The 12,125-nt window shown below is 35.0% G+C and overlaps 1 protein-coding gene across 2 annotated transcripts in view; it reads right to left on the bottom strand.

The window, feature by feature from the left end:
- The window catches only part of LOC129216148 (acyl-coenzyme A synthetase ACSM3, mitochondrial-like), a 124,714-nt gene that overhangs the window by 71,131 nt on the left and 41,458 nt on the right, over window positions 1-12,125 (bottom strand). For both annotated transcript variants that reach the window (XM_054850306.1, XM_054850307.1), the window contains exons 5-6: window positions 5,584-5,642; window positions 4,038-4,101 (exon numbers count right to left, since the gene is read on the bottom strand). In XM_054850306.1, the coding sequence (XP_054706281.1) occupies window positions 4,038-4,101; window positions 5,584-5,642 (123 nt within the window). The remainder of the gene's footprint in view (window positions 1-4,037; window positions 4,102-5,583; window positions 5,643-12,125) is intronic.

The raw sequence follows: 12,125 nt of genomic DNA, 5'->3' as shown, positions 1-12,125 counted from the left end.
ACTCTACAAGTTTTGTTTTACCAACGTTTTATTATGTGAACCTTTCGCAATGCAGCAGATACAATTACCGAGCTGGCGATAGCTGGTGTGCTAAATTCACTTAAGCTTCCAGTTTGTTGACCTCTTAGCTTCAATTAGATAACATCTGCCTCCTACTCGTTTTTGACTATTCCAGACTGATGAGTCCATAACAAGGACGAAACTGCTGTCTCTGGATGACATAACCTAGACTGTCGGTATGTTGCAAGTAAAACTAGTCGAGTTTATTTCTCCATTAAAGTCAATGCATTGACTTGTCGTTGCTGTATTGGTAATAGTTTGTTTTAATAAGACTTTCAAACCTCGAAGGGAATGGGGTTGTTTCCTTCAGTCAAAAGTAGTACTTTTTGTCACTGAAATTGGTAGAATAAGCAAAAAAAAAAAAAAAAACATGGACCCAGAAAATACTTTCATTTTCCCGACAGTTATTTTTTAATTAATTTTTTAAAATGTCATATTTTTCAAACGAGGCGTGGTCTTGATGACGTCACAAATCATGCTCTTTGGCGCATCTTTCTACCGCATTTCCACGTTTTGATAATCAGGAAGCGAATTAAAATTGTGCTCTACGCTTGCTATCAACCATATCGTTGCCAATACACGTGAGTAAAGATGCGAATTAAATATTTTGCTCTGTGAATGGCAACGCAGATATGGCATTTCATCATTTGTGATGTCATCGGCAAGAAATGTAAGCAATGAAAGCGCGCCGATTTAAGTAACTTTTTTAAAGTATTAAACTTAAACAAATTATTTAAAAAATGGTCAGATCCTATGTTTTTAAGCATGCTCTTTCAGAAAAAAATACTTTTAAAATTTTGGAAATGACCCCATTGTGTTGTTACACCTTTTACTTTGAAATCTGACCTCAGAAAGAGACATTTTCAGTTTTGGGGGGAAAAAAAGAATATCTTATCCCCATAACTAACTTTATCACATAATCTATAGCAACATAAAACGCTCATGCGTCACTCCAGCAACATAAGTGACGCATCTAAAAGTTTGAAAACAAATATTGATTGTAAAATATATAAATTCAATGCTCTTTCTTTCCACAAAAAGCTGTAAGTTAATTCACATAACTGGTGCGTAGTGGCGTTCAAACGATGTGAAGTAATCAATAGTGACACATCAATCATTAAAATTTCATAATTTTGAAAAAACATTTTCGAGTTTCAAGTATACATTATCAATTTAGATTACAAAAGCCGACCAGTAACCACAACACCATAACTATTTTGTGCAAATAGATTTTGCAAAATAATTAGTTAAAAGTGTTGCGTAAAACTTGAATTTTCTCTGGTGCTTTTGTGACTTGTGTTCCCAGGTGCGATATTTTCTTTATTACTAATAATAAAGCTGAAAGTCTCTCTGTCCGGAGGATGTCTGGATGTCTGGAGGATGTCTGTAGGATGTCTGTGACGCGCATAGCGCCTAAACCGTTCGGCCGATTTTCATGAAATTTGACACAAAGTTAGTATGTAGCATGGGGGTGTGCACCTCGAAGCGATTTTTTGAAAATTCGATGTGGTTCTTTTTCCATTCCAATTTTTACTAATAATAAAGCTGAAAGTCTCTCTGTCCGGAGGATGTCTGGATGTCTGGAGGATGTCTGTAGGATGTCTGTGACGCGCATAGCGCCTAAACCGTTCGGCCGATTTTCATGAAATTTGACACAAAGTTAGTATGTAGCATGGGGGTGTGCACCTCGAAGCGATTTTTTGAAAATTCGATGTGGTTCTTTTTCCATTCCAATTTTAAGAAAAAAAATATCATAAGATGGACGCGTAAATTACGAAATTATCATAACGTGGAACAACCGTAACATGGGCACAAGCCAATTGGCGAGATACGAAATTATCATAACGTGGAACCGTAAGATGGGTACACGCCAACTGGCGAGAAAATTCACCATACATTATTTGTAAGTGTACAGGCGAACCAAAAGACCTTTTGATTTTTCTATTACGGGCAAAGCCGTGCGGGTATCACTAGTCATTAATAAAATTTAAAATGCTATATTACCATTTTTTATATGCTGCAAACCAGTACTACATTTACGTTATAAAAGGCCATAGAGGTTGAAATTCAATTATAACCATACCGATGTTGTTATCAATATGGGAATTTTTTTTCAAATATATTTCGAAGAATTGTTTGAATATCAAATCTCATTCCTTTTATTTTTCAGCTTTTAAATTTTAAGTAATTCTTTTTAAGATAGCTTTTGTAATCAAGAAGCCCTTAGAAGGAATTTTCTTTTGATAGGGAGAAACATTCATTATTAACAAAATACTCCTTGAAAAAAAAAAAAAAAAATCTTTTGAATAAAATAATGAAATACTGACGCATTTTTTAATAAAAAGCTCTAATTACTCAAATAAATGTAAGTGAAAACGAATGGCCAATTCTCTAACTTATGAAAAGTCGGTAAATTATAAACAAATTTAACTGAAAGTAAATTACGCTCCTGTTTGTGAAAATTGCAACATCACGAAGGACTTACGCGAGTGAGCTGAAAATTGGAGGAAATGTAAAGTAGGGCATGATATGCAAATGATTAGAATTGCAGACCGGTAGCGCATGCGTGTGCTGAGCAGCGCCCTCTGAACGGCGGATCGAACCGAATATAAATGGACGACTGTAGCGAGGTGTGTGTGATTATCGGTGGTTATATGCTAGAGTAAACGTTAACTGAATCTTTACTATGCCTCTTCGACGAAAGAAAGCAAATTTGAACAAATTTCGGAGTTTGAACGGGGCAGAATCATCGGCCTTCGTGAAGCTGGATTATCGTGCAGTAGCCGCTCGTGTGCAGTGTAACAGCAGCACAATCATGCGTGTTTGGAAGCAGTGGACGGACGAGGGTCGGACAGTTCGGAAATCCGGGAGTGAACCCCGAAATGAGACGTAAGCTCGCGATGACAGACACCTGGTGCGTATGACGCTGACGGACCGCACACCTTTTTCTAGACAATTGGCAGCACAATGGTCAACAGCTACAGGTGTTTCATTGTGTGCTTCATCAATTCGGAGACGTCCGCTGCAGTTTGGGCTGCGCGCAAGGATTCCTCTCACGCAAAACCATCTCCGCCTGCAGCCACAATGGACCAATGTGCATAGGAGCTGGCGTGCTGATTGGCAGCAGATCGTCTTTTCTGACGAGTCCCGCTTCAATTTGTGACACCATGATGACCGAATTCGTGTCAGGCGCTATGCCGGTGAACGGCACATTCCGGAGTGCATTATCGAACGCCACAGTGGACGAACACCCAGAGTTATGGTCTGCGGTGCCATAGCATATCATGGACGATCAGAATTGCTACGAATTGTGGGCAATTTGAACAGTACCCGATACATAAACAACGTTTTACCGTCCCAAGCCTTTTCTTTCCTGCAAAGATTGCCAGGGGCTGTATACCAGCAGGATAATGCCCGTCCACATGTCGTCAGGACTGTCAAATCCTACCTTGATTCGCAGCAGGTACAGCTTCTTCCTTGGCCTGCATCTTCCCCGGATATGTCACCGATTGAACATGTGTGAGATTTTGTTGGACGGCGTCTCGCTCGTGATCCTCGTCCTGTTGCTTCGACAGACGAACTTGGGTTGCGCATACAAACAATATGGAATACTCTTCCGCAGGCAGATATTCAAACTTTGTTTTACTCCATGCCGAGTCGTGTAGCAGCTCTTATTGCGGAGCGTAGTGACCACACAAAATACTAATTTCTATCTCTTTTTATTGTTTGTTTGGTTTGAAAATGTAATCATTTATTTGTACCATTATTACTCAACTGTATATTAAATTTCATTCAACTATGATGCTTCCTTCATGGTGTTGCAATTTTCACAAACAGGAGTGTAGTTTGAAATTGTACCAAATTAGAAAACTATAACGTGATTGAAAAATTAGCGCATCCTTTTGAAACTGAAATTTGACCTTTATTAGCGCTTCTTAAGAGTGGAAATCTGAAAATCAATAGTGAAAATCACATACCTTATGTTTCGCTTCTACGCCTTCTATTACAGAATGAAAATCAACCCAACCTGCTTTTTCTATTCTGAAACAAAAACGAAAATTAGATACAAAATATACTTTAATTAATATTGAGCTTCGAAAAAGAGACCAGGGCTGTGAAGTGGGAGTCTGTTTGGGATAAAGGAGTCAGAGTTGTTGAGTCGGATTCGATCATTATTCCTTCGAGCTCGCAACTCGAGACTCGAACAGAGCTGCGGAGTCAGATTCGGAGTCGGATTGATTTGTGGGTTAAGGAATCGGAGTCGGAGTCGATCATTTCCCCTCCAAGTCTGCGACTCTGCCAGGGCTGCGGAGTCACATTTGGAATCAAACTGATTTTGGGCTACAGGAATCGGATTCGATGGGGTTAAAACTCCCGCTGTTGGAGTCGATCATTTTCCCTCGGACTCGCAGTCCTGAACGAAACTATACACCGTTGTACATACATTTATTAATTTTATGACTTATTCAAACGAAATTTGTATACACAGTAGTTAGAAAAGAGAGGAGAGAGATCTGCAATGAAACCTACAGCAGCGAATGTACATCTCAACGCCATTTCATTTTCAACCGACTTCTCGTATTTGTCCGCCTTTGCATTGTATTTTTAAATTTTATATAATTTAAAATGGATTATTCTTAGCCAGGATTAACGTTAGAAAAGAAGACACAAAATAAGAATTTTTTTCAAACTGATTGTAAGGACTTACTAGGTGATAAAATGTATTGCGCTTTTTAAGTTTACAACTTTGAGAAAAATATTCAGAGAATTTTTTATATAAATCACTTTAGTGAAATTTAAGGGGCGTTTTAGGCTTAATGGTAAACCTTGTCCTGCATTTTGCACATTTTGTGTTCACTTGAAAGAGGAAAAACAAAGTTACAGAAACATTGCAAAGAAAATTATCAGTTCACAATGGCGTTAAATCTTAAAAAAACTACTATTTCAATGGATTAAGATGGTTAATTATGCACAAACTGAATACATTATCAAATCAAACGTCATATGAGGCAGTGAGAAGCTAAGGGATGTAAGTGAAATTTATGAAGTTTTGAGTAAAACGTGTTTAAAGTTCAGATTCTAGGTAGGCTTTCATTGAATCTTTTTTCTAAATCTTGCTGTATATCAGCACCTACCAGAAGAACTAGCCCCAAAACAGAGGAGAGGTTCCCATACTATTTTCACTGGTTCTCTCCGTTTTTTTTTTTTTTTTTTTTTAAATAATTTTGCCGCTTACATTCCTTTGGTTCTCATCATATCAAAAATAAGTTCTTCACAGTCCGGCGTCATATACCGACTTGTAGGCCGTGGTCTAGCCAGAAACATCATAGATGGACCACGACCTACAAGCCTGGAAAGTAGTTACATCGAATCAAGCATTGTACTAATTTTCAATGAAAATTATGCACCTGTTGCACATATTTTGATCTATTGATTTTCAGGAATACAAAAATCAACCCTAGTTGTTTTTTTAAATTATTTTTTCCGATTTACTCTTCGACTAGTGTAAGCTTCAAACATTACCTATTGCTTTTACTTGAGACTGATATTTTTGTTCTCAACCCTGAAGCCGAGCTAGAAACCTAAAAGAAAAAAAAAAAATAATAAATAGGTAAAGAATTCATTTTATACTAGGGGTTCTCAAACTTTTTCGACTCGCGGCACCCTTTAAAGAATTAGAACTTTCTTGCGGCGCCCCAGTCCATCTCTATTACATAAAATAAGCACACCAAATAAATCCACACTGAGGTTCATGACCTAGTATCTTATGATTGAATTTAAATTTTAATTATGATTTTCAGCAATTTCCACAAAGAAAGACAGTTTAGCCTTACTAGGAACATAAATTAGGCTTCAGAAACAATAAGTAACTTTTTTCATACTAGCAAACCTACAGTCGAACTATAGTAACGACAGTCATACTAGTAACCTACATGTAGAAACGTAACTTTATGTAAAATAAGGTCAGGTAGTTTTCACTTCAATCTTCTGTAACAACTTTTGTTACCAGGTTTCTGTTTGCTTTTGTTGCTGGGTCATTCCATGCGAAATGAGCAAATCAGCTGTGGCTGACATGTCACAGATTTCAATGAAAATTTTTATTTAGGTAAACCATGCATATCTATGAGGGAATGCAAAGTATGAAAGTTTAAAAACTGTTTGTTGCTTTTGTTATTGATATTAGAAATTGATGTTTACGCTAAGCCTAAATTTTCAAAGCGATCGAGCGAAGCCTTGCTATAACTAACTATCTGCCCTAATTTAGTAATTGTTTAAGAATTTCTTGATGACGAAATCGTACTTTAAAAATCGAAAATTTCCGAAAATTTCATTTTTTCCTCTATTTCAGATGTTTTTTTGAAGATGAGGGAATGCTCTAAATTTACTCAAGTTTTTTTACGTAACACATTGAAGTGTCTTTTAGATGCTACTAAATTTTAATCATTGGTATCAGCGTGTTTTTGTTTCTAGAGTAACTTGAACTAAGGCAAAATTTCATTAGTTAGTTCTTTTTATTGTAAGTTTAGCAAAACTAACCATTTCTTTCGTGTTTCATTTTCTCAAAAGCATGTTTATGAAGTACTTACTAAAATGTACATTTCTTAAAAATCGAAATAAATGTTAGATATGCTTGCTTTTGCATCATTGAGTCGTTTATCTAGTTTTTTGAATTCTCGTAATTTCACTTACGGGTCAATCCATACAGGTTCCATACAGTATAAACTACTCATTCATGTTCAAATATTTCTAAGTTATAAAATTAAAATAATTATTTTGAAAAATACAATATGTTTTTTCAGTATAATGTATTATATAGGGCACAATATACGTAATTTAAGAAGGTGCAATGAAGTTTTAACACTTTTTGTTTCTGTTTTAGTGTGTGAATTGAGTAGCAAAATTGCTCAATTTCAAAGACCTGTATCTTTTTTACAAACCAAATACAAAAAACAATATGTATAACATGTATAGTACCTGAATGGAATATTCAATTGACCAAGAAATTTTATTTTTAATTCCATCCCCTTTTGGTTTACTGGGGTCTAAAAATGTCATTTTGGTCATTTTTCCGATTTTTAAGGAGCTGTAATCTATAAAGGGTGCACAAACACACAGCAACAGTTACATATTCTTTTTAGCATGTTTTCAGTGATTAGTTTTTGCCGTATTTCATTTTGTGTTTCCGTCCCCTACGCAAGTTATCTCCCTTTGAAATGAGTAAAATTTTTACATTTGACCCTGAACTTTAACCCGTTGCTGCTATTTTAATTATTAACTTACAGCTACGTAACTCAGCATGTAAGACTAAGACTATCAATTTATGCACTTTATCATCAAAGCGTTAAATTAACTGTCATAAATGTAATTGAAATAGATTTTGGCCAAAATGCAAAGGTCTAAAAGTTTCATTTTTGACTACGAAAATCACTTTTGATGACCTCTAAAAAAATCAAAGGTCCAGTTGAGAGAAAAAATAAAAGTGGTTTTAAACATCTTTCACATCCAGCTTTTAGGGATATGAATTTCAAAAAAATTAAAAATGGTCGAGCGCACCCATCCGTCGAACCTGTATGGATTGACCCATAAAACACAAAGAAAATGCTATATTTCTGAATTTTATTTTACGTTTGGAAATTAAAAACCAATTTCAAGTTTCTTCAAGCAAATAGTAGAAACATAGCTCTACATTCTTGTAAAATTTTAAAGTTGTCCGAATTTTCCCTCATTTGAATTTTTGTGTGTAAGTGAAGGGGAAAATCATCATTTTACAAAATGTCACTAAGTTTAAAACTGATTTTGGAGACAAAGGAGTTAAAATACAACTTCAAAAGTAAGGTATTTCTTTTATGATACTTAGCACATTATTGGGAATTAATTTCATCAAAGCTAATGCATTCCTTAAAGATTGAGATTAAAAAATGAAATGCTTAATTATGAGAAAATTGAAATATTTTCAGTTTTTGACACTCGGTTAAAAGTTAATTATAATAACTTTGAAAATTTTACTGACATCAGATTAATTACACTACTCCATAGATTGCAACAACATATAACTTTTATGTTTTCATTAAATAGTTAATAAGATACAAGTCCTCAAAAATGCAACATTTAGCATTTATGAGAATGCTGTTCAATTCGACCAATTTTCAATCCCATGTAACTATTCAAATAAAAAATTTTAAGCAAAAATATTTTAGACATTTTTATATAGCCATAAAAGGAACCTGTATACCAAATTTCATAAAAATCTGTTACCATGCGGTCACCACTTTTTTGCGAATTTTGCTCAATTCGTATGGAATGACCCTGCTTGGTAATTAGAAACTGCTTGTTGATAACACTTCATCATCAGTTAATGTTTCTGATGACAATGAAGTCGCGACCAAGCAAAATTTTGCTCTACATCAATGAGGGGATGACCTTGTTGGTGTGTAATAGATATGACCTTATTTTGCATACTCACTTTAAATATGTATTGATACCGTAAACACTTCATGGCACCTCTTGTCTCTTCCTACGTCACCCCAGGGTGCCACGGCACTCAGTTTGAGAATCCCTGTTTTATACTCAACAGCGAGTAGTGTTCGGATTATAATAGATGAGCAAAATGCAAAAAAAAATAATAAATAAATAAATAAATAAAGACATGAAAAATTTGAAGACATTGCTTTTTACCTTCCCATGGCCTTTTATTTCTAACGCGCGTACACGAGAGCAAGAATCCATTTTTACTTTCTTCTATATCTAATATATAGAAGAAAGTATTGGATTCGTGCAAATTTTCGAATTTCGAATTTTGACGGATTCGAACGTTTTGAGGTGTGCTGAGTCCATTTCGACTATTTTTGGAAAATGTCTGTCTGTCTGTGTGTGTATGTGTGTGTGTGTATGTGTGTGTGTATGTGTGTGTGTGTGTGTGTGTGTGTGTATGTGTGTGTGTATGTGTGTCACGTCTGTGTGTGACCAGTTTTTTGTGGCCGCTCTACAGCAAAAACTACCGCATGAAATCGAACGAAATTTGGTACACATATGTGCCCCTATGTGAACTTGTGCCCATTGGTTTTTGGCGCGAATTCATCCAAGGGGGGTGGAGCAATGGGACGTTTTTTGAGTTACGCGTGATTGCTATTCCTCAGGAAGTAACTGGCGGAATCAAACAAAATTTGGTCCATATGTTGCCAGTAACAGGAACAGGTGCTGATTCAATTTTGGTGTCAATAACTCAAACGGGGGTTGAGCTATAGAACGTTTTTTGTCATCAATTGTGACTGCTGTATCTCAAGAAATAATGAACGGAATGAAAGAAAAATTTATCGGCTAGTAGCCCTTAGTGGGTATAAAAGCTGATTTTATTTTGGTGTCAACAGCTAAAAAGGGGGGTAGCGCAATCGCCCGTTCTTTTTTTCCATTGTGAGTGCCCTATCTCAAGAAGTAATGCTACGTTCTGGTTGAAATTTGGAATATATGTGAATCCATATGTAAACAGGCTTTGGTTCAACTTTGGCGCCAATCGCACCAAGAGGTGCTGATTTATTTTTATTATCATTATTTTTTTAGCGAATAAAAATAGCTTTATTAATGCAACAATAAGAAAGATAAATCGTAATAGATTGTCGTCTGCGTATTTCTCGTGATTTTAATTTTATGGAAATGATCGGAAATATTATCTCAATGATTTAAAATTTTTAACTGTTGCCAACTTATGTTTGTTAACAAATAAAATATTTGTAATTAATTCAAGCAAGGCTTTTAAAATAACTTTCAATTTTCGCTCTTTGCTTTGCTTTTGCAATAATTCAGACATTGGGATGGTCGTCAAGTTTTTGCATGTGTAATTTTGTTTTTGTTGGGAATATTGCTTCCTCGTCAAGCATGGGGAGGGATCAGAAAAAGGAAAAATATAGAAGAAAGTTTCGTGATGGCCACAACATACTAGTTTTGAGTTATTAAAAAACATTGATTATTTAATAGATGTAAAAGAAAGCAATCAGGTGTCCACATCAGATTTTTTGTTTTCTATTCATAAGAAAAATGATTGCACTATTGTATTTCCATTACTTTGGCTTAAATAAATGTGACGATTAAAAAAAAAGCGTAAACATTTACAGTCTGACCATCAATGATTGCCAATTCCATATCATCCATGCGTAGATTGTATGTATTGTGAATTTTCAGCACCAAAACTTCATAAAGTATTTCAATAATGAGAAATAAAGTAATTTTCATAAATTACAATACGTATTTCGACATATGAGGCCGTGAGAAGCAAAGGGATGTAAGTGTCAAAATTAAAAATTTGAAGATATCCAGTACAAATGGTAGAAAGGTGAACCTCTACTCCGTTTTCAACAGACTTCGAAAAAAAAGGAGGTTATGATTTCGTCTTGCGGCTTTTTATGTATGTTTTCGTATTTCTCCAAAAATACAGGACCGATTTGAAAAATTCTTTTTTTGTTTCAAAGGGTATACTTGCCAGATGGTCCCATGTTAATTTTGTCTGGATCTGATGAGGGGTCCCGGAGACATCTAAGAAACATTAAAATTTCATACATAGTGGCTACGTAGACCAGCTTTCGTCAGCTGCGCGACACGTAACAGATCACGTGGTTTTGGCGTGAACGGTGCATTTTTTTCGACGGAGGAATTTTGCCTTGAAAAATATTTAATTCTCACGCATCGGAATGTTTGGTTTTCACGGCGCCGCTTGTTAATTTTAATTATAGTCTAACAACTGTATTTATTACTCACTAGCTGCGTTGCCCGGCTTTGCCCGGTCTACCTTGAAAATAAAAGTTGTGTCAAGTGACGTATATTCAACAATCAGGCGTAAAAAATAAATAAAAAAAACATCATGATTTCCCTTCCAAACAATGACAGATATTAAAATACTTTTAAGAAATTTAATCCAGAAAGCAGAATTTAAAATGCGTAACCATGGAAACACAAAATAAAATAAGTTTAAGGAATTAAAATGAGAAAGAAAATGGTTCACAATTTGAATGAAATCGAGATTTCTTAAACTTGATTTAAAAAGGCTTGTAACTTTTTTCCTTTCGAGATAAAAGCTTATTTTTTCGACCATTGGTCGAGTTAGATCTGGAGTAAAAAAGGTCTCTTTTTCCAATGGCGTGAAAAAGAAAGCCGTGGGACAATTCCTTCACTTTTTATTGATTAATTTAATGAAGAAAGTAGTGCCTAAATTTCAGCTAAACCTAAAAAAAGTCGAGCTAAAAACGCAAGTAACTCATTGAGCATTGAAACAAATTGCGTAGAACGCGGAAAATTGTACCCTTTCTAACGATATGTAATGTTAATATGTGCAAGTAATTTTTCACCCCCATATTTGAGAATTTATGTGAAAATTGGACGTAAATTGGAATGCAAAAAAGAACTATTCATTGAATTTTATTCGAACTGGTCTGCAAATCAGGACTTAAAGGAACAAATTGAAAATTTCAGTGCAATCAGCCGAGTAGTTCTCGAGTTTTGCGAGTTCAAACACACAGACGCTTTTTGGGGACTTCATTTTATACTATTATGTATAGATGTAGCAAATCAGTAAATTAAATGTATTTTGCAACGAAAATAGTTGAATTTATTAATTTAATATAAAATTTTATTGTTAATAAATAACTTCATTTAGTCATTAAAGTGTTTTCTTTTTTAAATATTTCAGTTTTGAAATAAATTCAGTGTTTAATTCAAGGGGAATTAAAGACAAAAATCCCTCCTTCCCCCGCCGACGATTAAATTTATATTCCTTATGTCTAACTGGTGTCCGATTTCTGAAGTTTGACAAGTATTCTAGATTTAATATTTCATGACGCCGTCAGTTTAATTTAGAGTTATGGCAATACTAATTAATAGACTTCGTTGGAATTTTTTTATGTACTATGCTCCCCGATTATTAGAAGATGCCTGAACCGATTAGAAAAATTCTTTTTCTGTTAGAAACGGTATACTTCTCCCGGTCGCATTTAAACAACCCAGGATCCTCGTAGGCTACGGTCAGGGGACCATGTAAAAGTTTTGAGACCCCTGATTGGTCAAAGTGAATGACTAGT

This window comes from Uloborus diversus, chromosome 2 (assembly GCF_026930045.1).
Source record: "Uloborus diversus isolate 005 chromosome 2, Udiv.v.3.1, whole genome shotgun sequence".
NCBI lineage: Eukaryota > Metazoa > Arthropoda > Arachnida > Araneae > Uloboridae > Uloborus > Uloborus diversus.
The sequence above is the reverse complement of the archived record's forward strand: the minus strand, read 5'-3'. Positions and strand labels throughout refer to the sequence as shown.